The sequence below is a fragment of the Hypomesus transpacificus genome, chromosome 11 (genome assembly GCF_021917145.1).
Source record: "Hypomesus transpacificus isolate Combined female chromosome 11, fHypTra1, whole genome shotgun sequence".
Classification (NCBI taxonomy): Eukaryota; Metazoa; Chordata; class Actinopteri; order Osmeriformes; family Osmeridae; genus Hypomesus; species Hypomesus transpacificus.
This window is the reverse complement of record NC_061070.1, coordinates 19,601,784-19,620,599: the sequence shown is the minus strand read 5'-3', so window position 1 is coordinate 19,620,599 and position 18,816 is coordinate 19,601,784. Positions and strand designations below refer to the sequence as shown.

The following is an 18,816-nucleotide window of genomic DNA, read 5'->3' as shown; positions in this document are numbered from 1 at the left end:
AGCATCCAAACCAATAAAATACAAATAATAAGAAGTAGGTGTCATGGTGGCTGGTTGATTTATTGATGTGAAGTTTCAAAACAAACAGGGAAGTCTTGGAGGTAGTTGGTCAGGCGCTTCCTCCTGTGTTGGGCCCCCCTGACATCATTCATGGTGTGTCTGACACACTGGAGAGGAGAAGGCGATCGATACCTCTCTCCCAGCCCTCAGGTGCCATCCATTCACAGTGAGGGCTCCCAGCAGATTCATTTCATCCACTGGTCTTCAGCCTAGAACAACAGCACCAGGTGATCACCATAAACCCAGCGGCCCAGGGCTCATCCCTCACCTGGGGCTGCCTTTAAAACCTACCCTGGAGGAGGTGAGGCAGCAGGCAGGACAGACACCCCTACTAAAACACAACGAGGACCCCCTACTGTCCACGGCTAGCACAGGTGACCCACTGCCAACGTGCTGTGAACCAAAGCAGCATTAGGCTAGGTGAAGGCATTCAGTGTCAAAGTGTTGAGACTGCTAAAACACAATCCGCTCTGCCCCAATTATTTCCAAAACTGTGACGTGAAAGAAAGCGTGTGTCGTTTAATTTCATGATAATGTGTCAGAGAACCAGAAGGAAGCCATTAGAGTATTGAAACATGGTTTTATTTGGGGTTTTATAGAGTCTCATTTCCGAGTTTCTCTTAGTGTTGTCCCAGCAAGTACAGAGCCTCCTGTGTTTGAATGGGCCTTCTCCATTAGGCTTTATAGAGAGCCATGGGCACTTTTATTGGAGGGTTAATGGATTTTAAAGACCAGAGTGGAAGTCTAAATCCACAACATTAAACCTCATAATGGCACCCAGGGATGTAGGGCGTTTGTATAAAAGTTAAAAAGCTAAAACTGTGCAAACGATCTATTTTCCAAAACACAAAATCAACACTGCGACAACGGGAAAAAGGTAACGGCGGGGGTAAAAAAAAAACAAAAAACAAATAAACAATAAAATAGAAAGACAAAACACTTTTGACATTTTGAGTCTTAAAAGCCTAATGAGTGGAAGTAACCACAGCAATTTGCTGAGAGGAACATCAAGGACTCAGAAAATACTTTTCACGACAGACTGTATTCATGCATAATTAGCTGTGAAATGGCACTACAGGAGGCTGTAGTTTCCTGGTCTTAATTAGTTTTTATCCTGAGTCTTAGATGGAAAGTAAACAAAGGGAACATAGATTTCAACGGCACTTAAGTTCCACATTCGTTCTCAGACAACAGCGGTGTAAAAATGTGGAGACAAGTAGTTACTTTCCATAATAGTGTACCATTGTCCTCGCTGAAACGAGTGTCAAAGCTTGCTGTTGGTCTAGGTCCTGGAATCAGACAAAACCCCCTGCTAGATGTAATGAAGAAGTTGTCCAGGCCAGATCCCCACTTCACAAAACAGACGCAGCAATTAACCCTCAGCCCAGCGGGCAGCCTGCCAGAGTATTAAAAAGAACTCATAACCTGTTGGAGAGAAGCCTCTGACCCAAACACCCAAAGGTCACCTGTTTCTCACAAACAATACCCCTCAAGCAAGGCTTTCTCTGTAACGTTTTACAGTTTGTATGCACTGAACAAAAATTGTATCCAACAATGATGCTACATTGTGTGTGTGTGTATATGTGTGGTATGTGTTTGTATGTTTGTATGTCTGTATGTCTGTATGTCTGTATGTGTGTGTGTGTTTGCCCCAGACGGATGGCGAGGTCTTTAATGACAGCTCTCATGAATGCGGGGTGTTCATGGACAGATGGAAGCTGTGTGAGAAGGAGAGGCAGAGCTGCATTAGAGGGCTGCTGGCAAAGTCCACTTCAAACCTGACCTTCCCCAGGTCACGCCCACTCCTGATGCATCACTGTCACCCCCACACCCACACACCCCTCTCCCACCTCCCACACAACCCTCTCGTCTCCCACCTCGACACAGTCCCCTCCCCTGCCACCCAGGCTGAGTCTTCTCCTGCACCCCATTACTCTAAAGCCCCCCCCCCCCCCCACCCCCCTCTATTTTCCTTCAACGATTTCTGGGCGAGACCACCACACTCTCTCTTTCTCCGCGTGTTTACCCGGCTAGTCATGATGCCATTTCCCCCCCTAGTTTCCTGGTGATGGATGACCGTTGGCCGTCTCCATGACAGCCAGGCAGCTGATGCCACATAATTACAGTATCACCGTTTAGGCAAAATTACCAAATTACACCAGTTCTCAGGAGGCTGGAGAGACTGACAGGCCAGCCAACAAAAGAAACACAAATATCTGTGGAAAAGGGGAGAGACACACAGAGAGAGGGAGAGAGAGAGACAGAGAGAGAGGGAGAGACAGACACACAGAGAGAGAGAGAGAGAGAGAGAGAGAGAGAGAGAGAGAGAGAGAGAGAGAGAGAGAGAGAGAGAAAGAGAGAAAAGGAGAGAAAAGGAGAGAAAAGGAGAGAAAAGGAGAGAAAGAGAGAAGAATAGACAGAGAGACAGTGAGAATGGGAAATAAAGAGGGAGACAGAGACAGACTAAGGTCTCTGGAGCCGAGTGGCAAATTTTGGGAGCTATGAGACTTGAGAGAGCAGTGATTACAGCCAATGAGAAGAGAGAGAGGGAGTTGATTGGTGTCTAGTAGCATAGGCAATTCCTCGCTCATGAATACTGCTACAAAACATCTGGCCTCTCCTTGATATCACATTTTATACACTTCAACATATCCAGTCATTAATTATTTTCAAAATGTAGAGTGCCTCATCTGTTCGGAATGACTTAATATCTCGTTAAAACAGGAAGGTCTGTTTTGGTGATGTTTGACATATTGAAAAATGGCCGCTCGTCTGACACGAATGTTCATGTAGATGGATTTATTCTCCTTTCATGATGATCTTTTCACCAATGAACATTTTCACAATAAAATGATCGAATTGCACCTCATGTGGGTCTTCATCAAAACAAGAACAGGTCCTTGTCTTCGCGGCAGACAGACAGACAGACAGACAGGGTTAGCCGTCTGTGGCAGGAGTGACATTTATGATGTGTGTGTAAACAGTGTGCAGCCAGATGGTGACTCAGCGATGTGTTCATGTGGTGAGACCGGTAGACCCCCAGGCCAGGAGACCACAGCACCACACACACAAAGCCTTCATTTTACACTGGACTCTTGGATATATGTGTGGTTGAAAAGACCAGAAATAACAAACGTTTATTTAGATGGATCTACTGCTGGCTTGGTCTGGGTATTATTCTCTCTGTTGGAAAAGATACCCGTTGGAAAAATGCAAGGTTGAAAATGTAAATAACTTTGAATGCTCATCATCTCGATATAATAACTATACTTGTGCCTCAAATGGCTGAGATACTGGAATGAAATGAGTACTCGAGTCAGCATCCAAAATACTTTCACAATTTACAACCATAATATTGAGTGTCAAATCATGGCAACTGTGTAATTTACAAAAAGGATGAGGACTAGGGCCTAAAGTAAACAGAATTGGAGTCACAATGAAGTTTACTCAACAGTTTTCCTATACAACAGACCCGTCCAGCCTAAGTGTAGAGGATACTCGTCAGAGTCAAGTACACTCGAGCTTCATCCACACCTGGATTCGAACCTTGGGACCTCCGATTCAAAAGCGTAACTACTAACCATCGTCATCACCACCGAAAAGCTACCTTTTCTCTGGCGCGGGAGGACTGTACTGATACTGATGAGGAGCGAGTTTACCAATTCACCTTGTCTACACCAGCAACATTTACATTTAGTCATTTTAGCAAACGCTCTTATCCAGAGTGACTTACAGTAAGTACAGGGACATTCCCCCTGAAGCAAGTAGGGTGAAGTGCCTTGCCCAAAGACACAGCGTCATTTTGCACGGTCGAGAATCGAACTGGCAACCTTCAGAGTAATAGCCCGATTCCCTAACCGCTCAGCCATCTGACTCCAACATGCACCAATCAGCTTGTCTACACCAGCAACATGCACCAATCAGCCGTTTGGGCTGTTGTCCGGCCCTCGGCAGGCACACCAACAGAGCGGAGATCGTCTTGACAAACGCACAGGGCAGAATGATAATGTTTCCAGGGGTAATTTAATCAGAATGAGCTGTGTGTCACTTACTAATAGTGGGTACTTTGCTGTGATTTATCTGTGTTTGCCGAGCGGGGAGAGACTAACAGACGGCCGAGTCCCTCAGATTAAATAGGGCACGGGAGAGATTCCTCATGATATCAGGGAGAGGAATTTATCACCAGCTAATGATTAGCATTATTAGTCCAGGTGCAGTTACTGTAAATATCCGAGGTCCACATCTGGTGCGAAGCGGAGGTAGGTGATGCTGATGAGGGGATGTGATGATTGAGTCGACCTTGAGGAGGCTCAGGTAAACAGAGTTAAGTAGCAAAACTCTCAACAGTTTCACGCCCATGTCTAGATTCATGACACTGAATTCAATTATCAACTGATCCTAATCACCAGTTCGCCAGATAGCAAAACAAATCTAACAATCTGCTAGCTACAGCTGGGGCAACAGTTTGTGCACACACAAATCTCAGAAATACACAGTGATGCAACCATGGCAGGCTATGGTGAAAAGAAAGGTCTCAAATCCAATACAAACTGTTAGAGAAAAGTTCCACCCCCCTTCGGTGTTAGATTAGAGAGTAATCAAAGCAGTGCAAGCATTCTGATGCTGCATGGGTAACACTCTGTCTCCAGACTGTGAGAGGAGGCTGGGTGGAGGCAATACTACAAAGCCTGAAATCTATAAACCCACAGCAGATAAGCTGGAGGGGTAAACCAGTTCAGTGTGAATCACAATGAGAACCTCTTACCCCTTTCCTGGAGAGGGACTAGTCACTCTCAGACAAAATAACCGTGCTGCACAATATCAAACCTAGCTTTCCTCCACTACTTCAAAGAGATAAGAGTACAGAAAATAATCGTACTAATAAAAGTAAAGAGGCCAAACACGCTTAGCCAGAATCCATAATGTACCTCTGCAAAGGTTTGTGTTTTTCTTGTCATTTTTTTTCAGCCCATATTTCGAAGAACACCCTGAGGTTTGTGAGTCACAGTAATTGACAGACATGGATGGAAGGGATTCGAATGACAGCAACACCAATAAATAAACAAGCAATGTCCCTCACCCCCTGGGTTGGCATCCAGTATTCATTATTTAAGGCAAATGACGGGATTCCAAAAAAGGAGGGGTAAAAAAGGAAAAACAAAACAATAAACAGCAGAAAGAAGGTTTGAACTGTCAATCTGAAACAGCCCCGGGGAGGAAAAAAAACAAACTGAGTGAAAGAGTTAAGATGAAATTGGAGAGTGAAAACAGCTTCTTGTCTGGCTAAGCACCCCTTAGGGGCACTCTCTCTCCCAGACAGACCTCCAAATCTATCCATGAACGCCTCCTAGGTCATAAAGAAGGTCCAAGCTAACCATGAGAGAAGGCAAACTCATGACTGAATACACTGCTGTGTTGCTCTGTTTAGTTTTCTTTACGTCACTAACTTCCCTGTCACGGCTGTTATTTCGAACATCATATTATTGTTCATTTGTGTTTAATAACTGCTTTCCTATAAATACTGCATAAAATACACAAAAGCCATACAGTCTCTACAAACTTTGCACAAACAGAAAAGAGACACTAAACTTGAAGAGAAGTGACCTGTAACTCTTGAACGTTGCAACAACAGTCTAAAATATAATGTTTAATTAATACAGGGGCTGGCTAAATTTCTAAACCAGAAGTTTGTTGTTCGATTGATCATTACTCTATAAACAGAAAAGTGTTACATGAGAAATAGACAATTTCCTTGACAGATTGATGTAACAGACAAAGTTTCATTCAGACCTTTTCCGCTATAGTAGGTGGATAATTATAGTCATTGATTAATAATCCGCGACCAGACCGTTATAATCAGTGCCACATGTTTCCCTGCACTTTAGAAAGGGCGGCTAATTTGCCACTGAGATTCACGGCCTAAACTTCTTAGTGGGATGTAATGGAGGGCAATTTTCTTGTCCAGGGCGAAAAAAGAAGACGTGACCAGGTTTAGACTTGTCATTTTCCATTGCCTGGGAACGTCAAACATCCAAACAAGGAGAAAGCTATGATTTTATATCATTATTTTAAGCGACTTCCCTGGGGCAAAAAGAGGCTCTCCTTATGGGCATCAGGCTTTTGTCATTAGCATGAGGGAATCATTTATTTCTTCACCTGTGGTTTCAATTTTTCCTTCCCCTTCAATTGCTGTATTAGCTTGAGAGATCAGATTGGCCACCTCATGCCCTTGAAGGGTTGTGATTGTCTGAGCCCTGGAGGTATTCAGCTTTAATAATCCTGCTCTCTCTGCATTCCTTCATGACAGAATTAGTGTGTCAAGTTTTCAACAAAACCCAAACACCCTACACCGTGACAACAACACTGTGACAACAACAGGGAAGGTAGCAAGTAACGATGCATCCCTTTAATACTGAATTTATGGAAACCGCTGAATTAGTTAATCTATTGTCTTTATTTAACAGATGCTTTTATCCCAAGCAAAACACAATGCGGGAGGGGGGGGGGCAGTGAAGTGCTCTAACCATTAAGCTATACAAATCCCCAAGTAGTACGTATAGAAACCCAGTGAAACTAAACCGAGTCTGGGCTCTGTTGTGGCGTCACAGCTAGTCCTCCCCAATGCCAGCTCTGTTGTGGTGTCACAGCTAGTCCTCCCCAGTGCCAGCTCTGTTGTGCCGTCACAGCTAGTCCTCCCCAGTGCCAGATCTGTTGTGGCGTCACAGCTAGTCCTCCCCAATGCCAGCTCTGTTGTGGCGTCACAGCTAGTCCTCCCCAATGCCAGCTCTGTTGTGGCATCAAAGCTAGTCCTCCCCAGTGCCAGCTCTGTTGTGGCGTCACAGCTAGTCCTCCCCAATGCCAGCTCTGTTGTGCCGTCACAGCTAGTCCTCTGCAGTGCCAGCTCTGTTGTGGTGTCACAGCTAGTCCTCCCCAGTGCCAGCTCTGTTGTGGCGTCACAGCTAGTCCTCCCCAATGCCAGCTCTGTTGTGGCGTCACAGCTAGTCCTCCCCAGTGCCAGCTGTGTTGTGCCGTCACAGCTAGTCCTCCGCAGTGCCAGCTCTGTTGTGCCGTCACAGCTAGTCCTCCGCAGTGCCAGCTCTGTTGTGGCGTCACAGCTAGTCCTCCCCAGTGCCAGCTCTGTTGTGGTGTCACAGCTAGTCCTCCGCAATGCCAGCTCTGTTGTGGTGTCACAGCTAGTCCTCCGCAGTGCCAGCTCTGTTGTGGTGTCACAGCTAGTCCTCCGCAGTGCCAGCTCTGTTGTGCCGTCACAGCTAGTCCTCCCCAATGCCAGCTCTGTTGTGGCGTCACAGCTAGTCCTCCCCAATGCCAGCTGTGTTGTGGCATCACAGCTAGTCCTCCCCAGTGCCAGCTGTGTTGTGCCGTCACAGCTAGTCCTCCCCAATGCCAGCTCTGTTGTGCCGTCACAGCTAGTCCTCCGCAGTGCCAGCTCTGTTGTGCCGTCAAAGCTAGTCCTCTGCAGTGCCAGCTCTGTTGTGCCGTCACAGCTAGTCCCCCCCAGTGCCAGAGGGATGTAGTCTCGCTGGGATCCAGCTGGGACATGTGACCAAGCATTCCAGCAAACCAGGAAGCCATAAAATCTATTAACTCATGTCTACTGTATCCTGAAGGGTACCTTTCCAGGATAGATAAATAGGATACATGTTCCATCTGTCGGTGTTTATCACCATGTCAAAGGAATCCCACCATCTGCATATGTATCAATCAAACTAAATGAATTTGGTTACAGAGAATTCTCTGGTATCTCTCTCAGTCCTACTGTTCCGTATGTGGCTTTGGTTTAATCTAGCGGTCTGTTTACAGCTTGTCTGTAGAATGAGTACATACTCCCTACAACATGGTCTAGTCAAATATCCAGTAAGCACATGGAGCAAGGAATAGCGGAATATGAATCTTGAAATCTTGCCAAAATCTGTCTAACTTTGGCACCGAGATTTCACTAGACGAATATTGTGAACGTTGTTAGTCATAACTAGCCTAGGGTTATAATTTTCAACAACAATACAACATGTGCAAGTGAATGACATTGTGAAGTGTTCTAGGAATGGAAAATACAAATATGAATGTGAATCCTTTGTTTTCATGTGGGCCAAAGCCAAACATAAATGGGCATTTATGTTTGTGAGCGTAAGTGCGAGGCCTTGTTTGTCTGCTGTAGATGTGTGCTGCTGTAGGTTGGTTCCTTTTACAGACAGTTCAAGGCAATGAGGCCCTTCTGTCCCAGACAGCAGATTGTGTGTGTTTTAACATGATGCCTAATGCTTGGCTGATGCTCATCACTAGCCGTGTGCTTTGATTAGCCTCAGAGTTTTAATCATTAGTCAAATCCACCACCAATAAACATGCTCCCAAAGAATACACAAGGGACACATCATCAAAGAGAGAGGAAAAATAAAATAAAAAGCGTGTGTGTGTCTGTGTTTGTGGGGGGGTGCCATACATTTCCTGAGGTTGAAAACATGAGAAGTCAAGGCTTCATTTTCAATAATTCATCTTAATTTGCACTAGCCCGAGGAGGATGTAATATTGTGTAAAATTGTGTGAGTAAAAAAAGAGAAAAGGAAAACTGTACAAACATCAATCTTTCGCAGGCTTTGATCACATGCTTTCCAGGCCTGTGAACAGTCATGTAACTTAGGGATGAGTGCACAACCTTTTGTACTTGTGTCGCTAAAATTTGGGCTTCGCTTTGTTTGTTACAAGGCGGATTTAATTTTCGGAAGATTTGATGAGGTGACAGCATGTGAACGTTCAGTTGTGACAGCCTAAGAATGGCTGTGTGGGTTGAGCAAAACAAATATGTCTCCCTTGTACGATAAACGAAAAACAACAAACCCAACCATCCCATTGGCTGGGGAGCAAAGCCTACCAATCACATAGAAAAGTCAAAGTGGCTGTCAATTTCCCAAAGCTGTTATGAGTGACAATAGTGATTATGGCAGTGAAGAGAGCGGAGATAAGATGATAAAACATGTTTTTTGGGGGGAGAGTGTTCTAGTTTCTTGACGGTTAAGAAACATCCCTTTGAAGTGACGAGACACTGTTCAATCACGTCAGACTCCTCTCTTTCTCAGATGAGTTATCAGCTAACACAGGAAGTCCCACCGAAGCTTTGGGGACAGAAGTCAGGTCGAGATTTGACAAAGTCTAGCTGGTTATTAAACTGTCAGGGTTTACCCTGTTTTTGTTAAACAGATGACACCGGACCAGAATGCCCACAGAATGAGTCATGGCTTTTCTGCTCGGCATTACTGAAATCTTTAAGAGATATTAACACAAACTAATTTTGCCTCGAGATTTAAAGTTACATTTAGTCATTTAGCAGACACTCTTATCCAGAGCGACTTACAGTAAGTACAGGTACATTCCCCCCGAGGCAAGTAGGGTGAAGTGCCTTCCCCAAGGACACAACGTTATTTGGCATGGCCGGGAATTGAATCAGCAACCGCAATGTTTCCCCTGGGGGATTCTCACCTGACATAACCGTAACAAACAACATTTTAGTTTTCCGTTTTTATATAAAATATTTTAAATCCGTTCAAACAGCTCTTTACGTGAGGCAACTGCATACAAATGATTCCTCTAACTCAGAATGCCAGTCCCATCTCTTGGCCTGTCATATTCTTTAGCCAACCTTGTGGAAATAAGACAAATGTCTACAGGATGTCACATCCAAACACACACAGCCCATTTTATGGTCTTTTATTGTTTGTGTTCATGTTCTTTATCCTTGACGAAGACAGGAGCAGAAGTGAGTCCTCAGTGACCCTTCCTCCAGTCATTTACAGAGTGACAATATTCATAACTCAAACAAGTAGGATTGTGTGACCTGTTAATAGAGTAAATCAGGGATGAAAAATCAATCAAATTAGTAATGAATAGTTCCCTTAATGTCTCTGTTTGTGTGCAGATGGCACCTTCATCTAGCCACACAACATGCACATATCATAACAATTATCCTCCTACTAACTTGCGCTCATTAATCAGTAATGGCTGTTGGAAGCTAATAAACTATAATGAAAAATGTTTTCCTTTGGCACAGTGGACATTATGAAGATGCTGCAAAGATCACTGTGGGTGAGTGGTTCTCTCCAGAGATGGCAGAAGTACACACATCCTTCACTCAAGTAGAAGTCCAGATATATAAAGACTATGGTAAAAGTTGAAGTTCTGACTGCACTTTTCCGTTAAAGTAAACAAGTATGGGCTCTGATATATACTATTAGTAGTACTACTAGTATAAAGTAGCCATTACTACTATGTTACACTACTCTAAACGTTGTATAAAATATATGTTTGTAAACCATTCAAAACAATTTTTTCCAAAATATTGATTTAACCTTTCTAAACTTTTGTATCCAAAACTTTTATAATAAAACCAATATTTTAGCAAAAAAAAAAAAAACTTTCAAATTGTATTCGAAAGTTTATTTTTCCAAAAGTTTTGAAATATCTTTTCATGTATTTTTACTTTTATCATTTTATAATCATTTAGGTTTTCTTCACTTTTTCCACTTTTCCAACAAATGTTCTTTTTCAATCAGTGTGTGGGTGAGATTTGCACTGACAGTGTATAACGCAAAATGAAAGCTCCACCCCCTGAGTTTGGGTACAGGTCCCACATGAGGAGGCCGCCCAACACTGAGGTGACTAAAATGTAAACCGGTACTCACATTTAGCCGGGAGATCGTAGCCGCAGGTGATCTTGGCGTTGCCGGTATCACATCCATGCAGTGTGTGGCACTCGTCGAACAGCAAGGATCCTGCCGCTTTGTGTATGCAGCCGTCAACTGAAACACACACACACACACCCCCTGGTGAGCCCGGGCGGAGGGAAGACTTGACAGCATGTGTTTATCATATGCTCCTCCGTGTTTGTCCCGTACACCAGACAGGAAACATCTCAGAAGAGGCCAGACGTACTGTAACAGTTCAGCTTTCTCAGAAACGTCTATTTGTTGTGGCCACTAGAGTACTGGGCCCCTGCTGCTTGTAAATATTGACAAAGACTGAGAGGGAAATTAGCTGTGTTTGTATCTATTAACGCCTCCACACACACACACCCACACACACACACACACACACACACACACACACACACACACACACACACACACACACACACACACACACACACACACACACACACACACACAGGGAGCTCTGCCTCGGCTGGTGGGCTCTGTACACTGAGATTATGAACTGTGTTCCCATCCCTCGGAGTGCGGCTGCATCCCTGCGGTCCTGAGTCTGTTAAGATGTGGATCTGTGTTCTGATTCTGTCTCTGCTCCTTGTTGATGTGTGTCCTGGTTCTAGCCGGGCCCCCGCCCCCAGCCCCCCGCCCCCTAAGGTTTTAATTTCTGCGGGCTAAGGCAGCGATGGGCCTGATGGATGACGCGTCTTACACGGAAAGGCAGACAGATAGAAATCCAAATGATCCGTCTCCTGAAGCCTGACGCCCCTCCAACAGTCTGTTATCAATCACACTGAAACATCATCAAATCCTACTCAAGCTGTCCTGAGAAAATCCTCAAGAGGCATTCTCTGGAGGAAGAGGATGGGCGTTAGGACAAACACACGGGTGTCTAGCATGGTTTCGTTTGTTAAAGCCTGTTACTCTGGCATCATTATGTACTCTAGAGAGGATGGATCTTTCCGTGGCCCCTGAGAGAGAGAGGCTTTGGAGGGCAGAAAGAGAGTCTGGAAAAAAGAGTCTGGAACAGAGTGAGTTCATCCTCAGGAACAAATGATAGAAACTTCCTGTACTGTACACAGACCAGCCAATCACCAGATAGAAGGGCTCATCTGCCCAGCCGCTCTTTCAGACAGAGATGTGAAGAAAAACAAGAAGCACTGCTGGAGAGAGAAGTGCAGCACCCACAGGAAGTACGCACTTCACATCTGGGAAACACATCCTTTTAATGTGACATGGCTTGCTTCAACTGCCCTCCATTTCCCGAGCTAGCAGGCTCAGAGGCAGGGAGGCAGGGAGGCAGGAAGGCAGGCAGGCAGAGGAAGGGAGGCAGGGAGATGGAGTGGAGGCAGGCAGGGATGAGTCAAAGACAACAGCTGGCTGAGATCAATCATCTTTAATGGACTGAGGGACAGGCAGTTGACAGAGACTGATCCTGATGGCTTTTTGAAAAAGCAACACGAGTCTGACAGAGATGAAGACAAGGAGAAAACCCTTTGTAGAGCATTGATAACTGTAACACAGTGCATTTTATCATCACATTATATACAGAGAACATACAATATAGTACCATATTTTTAAACATACAGTATCAGCGCGGTATATTGTTATCCACAAATCCATATTTTTGGAAAGCTCTGCAGATAATTACACTTCCTCCAAGCATGGATTCAGACTGAGTCAAAGGCTAAAATTATGTTTAGAAACAAGTCATTAAGAGATGGGTGAACACAAGTATGCTTCTGTTCCGCCCACACACAAGTGAAGCATGCGCCAAACCAACTCCAATCACCTTTGAAATTGGTTTGCAGTCTGACAAACTCTTAACTTGGGGGTTAATAGACAAGGGCTCATCCTTGTTCATCTAGAGTTAGACTGTTCCAGCTACGATGTTAAACACGCCGAGTCAAGCAGTCTCGATTCATAATTAAGCGAACAACTTCATCATCCTCCAGCAGTAGTCAGAGACAAAACACCATCCCATAATCGTTCCTATGATGGACTGCATGGTCGGCATGGTTCCGGTGTACCAGTGTAGTATATCACGGTACAGTGCAGCACTGTGAAAATCATTGAACTGAACAGTAAGCACATAAGTCTTGTGAGTGTAAATGGAGCAGGGTGATTCTCCTGAGGAGATCCCCACCAGCAGGTGCAGAGAAAGCAGGGTCTCTCCAGGGTCTGAGGAGTCAGACGCGCTGGGAAGATAGAGAGCAGCCCTCCACCAGACTCTCCCCCTCCCCCCCCCTCTCTCTCCCGAGGGCCCATGCTCCCCTCAGATACACCCCCCTCTCTCTCTCCTGCTCCCAGGAGAGTGAGAGAGGAGAGACAGAGAGAGTCTCCTCTCCCCCCCTCGCTCTGTGGAGCATCACTGTCAGCTTGAGTTGATCTATCACATAGAGGCCCCTGGGAGTCTGACTAGCCAGAAGACCAGGGCCTCCCCCACCCCCCACCACCCCCCAGCCCTCCCGGTGGTCTGGGGAGATGCACCCGGCTGGAGGGTCTGGAGTTGACATCACACGCAAGAATGCGACTGACATGAGCCGTGAGAACCGATGTGTCAGCAGACAGGGTGGGAGAGCAGGTTAGTGTTGTGGTCTCTGTCAGGTGGAGGGCTGGGTGTGTGTGTGTGGGGGGGGTCTGAGTGTGAGTCTGTAGGTGTGGGTGTGTGTGGAGGTCTGGGTGTGTGTGTGTGTGTGTGTGGGGGTCTGGGTGTGGAGGTCTGGGTGTGTTTGGAGGTCTGGGTGGGTGTGTGTGTGTGTGTGTGGGGGTCTGGGTGTGGAGGTCTGGGTGTGTTTGGAGGTCTGGGTGTGTGTTGGGGGGTCTGGGTGTGTGTGTGTGTGTGTGTGGGAATCTGGGTGTGTGTGGGGGTCTGGGTGTGTGTGTAGGGGTCTGGGTGTGTGTGGAGATCTGGGTGTGTGTTGGGGGGTCTGGGTGTGTGTGTGTGGAGGACTGGGTGTGTGTTGGGGGGTCTGGGTGTGTGTGGGTGTGTAGGTCTGGGTGTGTGTGTGAGGAGGACTGGGTCTGTGTGGGGGGGCCTGGGTGTGCGTGGGGGGTCTGGGTGTGTGTGTGGAGGTCTGGGTGTGTGTGGGGGGGTCTGTGTGTGTGTGTGTGTGGGGGTCTGTGTGTGTGTGTGTGTGGGGGTCTGGGTGTGTGTGTGTGTGGGGGTCTGGGTGTGTGTGTGTGTGGGGGTCTGGGTGTGTGTGTGTGTGGAGGTCTGGGTGTGTGTGTGGGGGTCTGGGTGTGTGTGGGGGTCTGGGTGTGTGTGTGTGTGGGGGTCTGGGTGTGTGTGTGTGTGGGGGTCTGGGTGTGTGTGTGTGGGGGGGTCTGGGTGTGTGTGTGTGTGGGGGTCTGGGTGTGTGTGTGTGTGTCGCAGGGTTGGAGCTGTGCCCGCCACGGCCGGGAACACCAGGAAAACTGCTGATCAGATTGAGACGATTGCCAGGCTCTTGCATCTTACTGTCACAAATTTAATTTACCTGCTTTACTTAGAATGATTTTAACACAGAATAGGTGGTTGAGCTTTGTGTGTGTGTTGTTGAAGTATTCCGTGTTTTGTTTGTTTGTTTCATGACATCCCATGTTAAGCATCACTCAAAAACACCACATTTAGCAGAGAACTGACGGCAACCTCTGCATATATTTTCCTGCTCACTTCGCTTAGGGAAAAGAAAGGAATTACCCATGCTAAACAGGCCTGAGTTTTCATAAGAAGTGTGACCCAGATGCAATCTTGCTGTCAATTTATTTTCTAATCTAAGTGGAATTTCAGCAACCTTCCCTGCTGATTCGAACATAGTGGATGCCTGAGCCTTCACACAGTGGTAGTGTCTGATCCTCATTAACTAAGTACGGCATTTACAGTCACCTCAGAGGCCTAGTGAGTCTCAGTAGGAGATGATGAACAACATTTGGATGAGCTTTTTTGGTAAAGGCTGTTGCAGTTTTCTAATAGTGTTACTGATTTGTGTTGCCGTTTGTCATGCAATGATTCCTGTGCATTTTAACAGTCGCAGCAGCAGGCAACAAACATGGATTGTTCTGAGAAAGAGGAGCGCTAAAATATTGACAGCACCATCCTCAACCCTGGACTGAGTGTTGCCAGAAAGGACTCCAGTAAATGTGTCTACAATCCAACAAGCTGATAGTCGGCAGTTAATAAACATTTGAAACTCAGTTACTGTATCATCCAAAGCCAATGGCAGAGAGTCAAAGATATTTCTCTTATCTTATCTCAAGTTCTATCGGCAGGGTCGCCCCCTACTCCCGCCAAAACCCCTCAAACCACCAGCTACTAAGTGATGCATAAACAGCGCTGCCCAGTGCTATATATCAAACAGTGGTTGGGACATCTTAATGGAGAGGGTTTCATCTCCCAGGTTCCACCTTCAGTCTACAGCATCTGCTGCTGTCCTCCCCTTCTCCAGGCCTTTTTCAGGCCCGCTGAAATATCCCAGTTAATACCCCATCCATCTCCTCTCTGGCCTCACCACAGTCAGGCAGCCCCCATGTGGGACGCAGCCTTTCCTCATCTCCTCCGTGTCTGGGGCGCTGAAAGCTTCCCAGACCACCACTCGGAACGAGTCTGCTGCCCTAATGAAGATTACTGTGGACTGCAGCTGGACAGCATCCCTGTCTACTCACACTGAGAAGAGGAGGAGGAGGAGGAGGAGGAGGAAGAAGAGGAGGAGGAGGAGGAGGAGGAAGAGGAGGAAGAGTAGGAGGAGGAGGAGGAGGAGGAGGGGTAGGAGGGAGGAGGAGGGGGAGGAGGAGGAGGAGGAGGAGGAGGAGGAGGAGGAGGAGGAGGAGGAAGACAGACAGACAGAGAGGGCAGAAAGACAGAGAGGAGACGTTGAGAAAAGGAAAGAGCGAAAGAGGGAGGGAGGGAGGGAGGGAGGGAGGGAGGGAGGGAGGGAGGGAGGGAGGGAGGGAGGGAGGGAGGGAGGGAGGGAGGGAGGGAGGGAGGGAGGGAAGGAAGAGCCCTTGCAGCAGAGATAGAGAGATAAAGACCGAGAGAGAAAGAAAGATCTACTGACAGAAGAGAGAGCAAGAGAGAGAAAAAGAGAGAAGGGTAATTGACAGCAGTGACAGAGAGAAAGAGAGAGAAAAGAGTAAATTGACAGCAGAGAGATAGAGAATGGCTGAAAGAGATAGAGATGGGAGGAGCATAGTGGTTAGAGTGAGTTATTCTGCAGTAACCTTGGCACTGCTGTCGTCGGGGACACCTCTGGTTGTGGCTGGCAGGGCTCTGTGTTCCCACATGTATTAGCGTCTGCAAAGCCTGCTTACTCTCCCTGGCATCTATCACCCCTTGCTGGGATACCAGCGCCTTTCAATCTCTCTCTCAGACACAATGGACCCCTGCTCTGCTCTCATTACAATACCCTGCTTTTTAGAAATAGTGTCAGCTGCAATTTTCTCTCCTAATTATTTTCCGTTCCTCTGGGGTCTGGGGTTCAGGGCCCGAGGAGGGGGCGGGGTTTGGGAGATGACGTCATCCAGGGGGAGAGCAGTGATTGGTGGGATGCAGGGGTCTGGCTGAGGGGTTGTGGGGCTGGTGGTGTCTCTGAACCGTGTGTATTGTCTGTTTGTGATGTTCTCTTGTCTGTATAGCACGTTGGGCAACATGGGTTACATAGATGAGTTTTAGAGATATGTGTGTGTCGTGTTGTGGGTCACAGCATGCCTGTGCCATGAGAATGTTCAGTGTAAGTCAGTGAGACAGTACATTGGTGGCATGAGATCAGTTTACATTGTGTTCAGCATGTGAGTGTCACATCCAGTCAATGACATAACCTGCCACCCCTCCCCCTTCACCCCCTATGGTCGTAACCATAGAAACAACATACTACATTTCCCTCCAAAGAGCCCCCTTCAGAGCTTGTGTATTGGAGCGGCCCCTCCCTCTCTCCATTCATCTCTCTCTCCCTCCCTCTCTGTATCCATCCATCCATCCCTCTCTCTCTCCCTCCCTCCCTCCCTCCTCTCTCTCTCCCTCCCTCTATCCATCCATTCCTCTCTCCATCCCTCTCTCTATCCACCCCCCCTCTCTCTTTCTCTCTTTCTCTCTCTCTCTCTCTCTCTCTCTCTCTCTCTCTCTCTCTCTCTCTCTCTCTCTGTTTCTGTCGCTCTCTCTCTCTCTTTCTCTATCCCTCCCCCTCTCCCTCCCCCTCTCCCTCCCCTTCTCCCTCCCTCCCCTCCCCCTCTCCCTCCCTCCCTCCCCCCTCTCCCTCCCTCCCTCCCTCCATCCCCCCTCCCTTTGTCTCTCTGTCCCTCCCTCCTCTCTCTCTATCCCTTTATTTTACCACCTCTGTGATTTACCACACCATTTTCTACTCAACTAATTTCACTGAAGGAGATAATAACATGGATTAGTTCCTAATCAAGTGCCAATCAGAGATCCGGGCTGCACTAAATGTCAGATGGAAGGTTTTCCCTCCCCCCTCCTCCCTCCTCCCTCCCCCTGCATGATCCAGTCCCCAGTGGAGCAGGATCATGGTTCCTGATCACAGCCATCTGATCAGAAACAATAGGACATGGATCGTTCCTCTACTGTAGCGTCAGTCCCAGAGCAGAGTGATAATCACCTCAGCTCCACCTGTAATACGCCAGTAAACACGGGATTAGTACCAATTAAAATACTGGTCTCAGACGCAACATCAAATACCACAGGATAAGCTGATGACTGTTCACATTGTCATCAATGCGTGATATATTCAGCTGAGTATACTAATTGTTTGTTTCTACTTACAAAGCTAGCAAGGGAACATTATCATGTCTGTATGTATATGTATATGTATTTGGATATGTATCTATCTATCTATCCCCTCAGACCTGTGGTAGAATGAGGGAATGTTTGAGTTGTGTGTCCTGTGGAGCAGCTAGGAGAGAGAGAAAGTGAGCAAGCTTTCACCAGCTCTAAAATGTCACCGTCATTATCACACTGAGCTCAGCATCACCTCCTCACGGAACCTCCTCAACACTTGCACAAACATACAAAAAGTGCTTCCTAAAATAACAACGTGATTAAAGATGAGAAGCCAAGGCTGATGGGTCTGCCTGAACAGGGACCGGGTCCTGTGTGTGTGTGTGTGTGTGTGTGTGCATGTCATTTAGTCAGGGAGACAGAGAGAGAGAGAGAGAGAGAGAGAGAGAGAGAGAGAGAGAGAGAGAGAGAGAGAGAGAGAGAGAGAGAGAGAGAGAGAGAGAGAGGGAGACAGAGAGAGAGAGACACAGACAGAGACAGAGACAGAGAGAGAGAGACAAAGACAGAGAGAGAGAGACACAGACAGAGACAGAGAGAGAGAGACAAAGACAGAGAGAGAGAGAGAGAGAGAGAGAGAGAGAGAGAGAGAGAGAGAGAGAGACACTGCCATTCAGAGAATGCTCCTTCTCCCCAGGATGGACTGACTGCCACCTCAGACAGGGCTGTCAGAATGACATGCGTCAACAGTTAAAACAACACGGCTGGCTGGAACAGGCCAGGCAGGTCGCAGGCTTGCCCCAGGAAAGAGGCTCACGCTAGGGGTCTGGCTCCGGCTGGTCCACAGCTCCACGCCAGGCCAGACCGGCCCAGACCAACGTAACTCAACCTGCCCTTTACGACCCCCACACACACACGTACATCCTTTACACACAGTCATTTCACACACACACACGTTCACTTTACACACAAGCACACACACGCTCACCTTTTTCTCCCAGTCTCCAATATCACCCTCGTTCTTTACCTTTGACTCCTCATAGTCTCTTATTATAAACAAGGCCTCAGTGGATGTGGCCATTATCGACTCCTCTCCCAGGTTAGACTACCTCTGGCGGCTCAGCACACAGCAGTCAGACAGAGAGAGAGAGAGAGGGGGGGGGGGGGGGGGGGTGAGGGTGGAGGAGGGAGAGAGAGAGAGCGAGAGAGAGAGACAGAGAGAGAGGGGGGGGGGTGAGGGTGTGAGAGGGAGAGAGAGAGATGGGGTGAGGGAGGGGGTGTGTAGGGGAGAGACTTACATCTCTCTTGCTTCTGCTGCAAAACCAATTTGAAGTGCAACGC

General features: G+C 47.2%; 2 protein-coding genes across 2 annotated transcripts in view; both read right to left on the bottom strand.

Moving 5' to 3' along the window:
• Positions 1 to 3,903: 3,903 nt before the first annotated feature.
• On the bottom strand, positions 3,904 to 9,559 carry LOC124474300. The gene is made up of 2 exons (XM_047030290.1): positions 9,553 to 9,559; positions 3,904 to 7,665 (listed from the first exon to the last, which is right to left on the bottom strand). Exons 1-2 carry the CDS (start codon positions 9,557 to 9,559, stop codon positions 6,587 to 6,589), a joined length of 1,086 nt encoding a protein of 361 aa, XP_046886246.1. The 3' UTR covers positions 3,904 to 6,586.
• A 243-nt stretch (positions 9,560 to 9,802) lies between these two features.
• Positions 9,803 to 18,816, bottom strand: part of macrod2 (mono-ADP ribosylhydrolase 2) — a 146,804-nt gene continuing 137,790 nt past the window's right edge. The window contains exons 5-6 of the mRNA XM_047029229.1: positions 10,752 to 10,868; positions 9,803 to 9,907 (exon numbers count right to left, since the gene is read on the bottom strand). Coding sequence (XP_046885185.1) covers positions 9,885 to 9,907; positions 10,752 to 10,868 — 140 coding nt within the window. The 3' untranslated portion in view covers positions 9,803 to 9,884. The remainder of the gene's footprint in view (positions 9,908 to 10,751; positions 10,869 to 18,816) is intronic.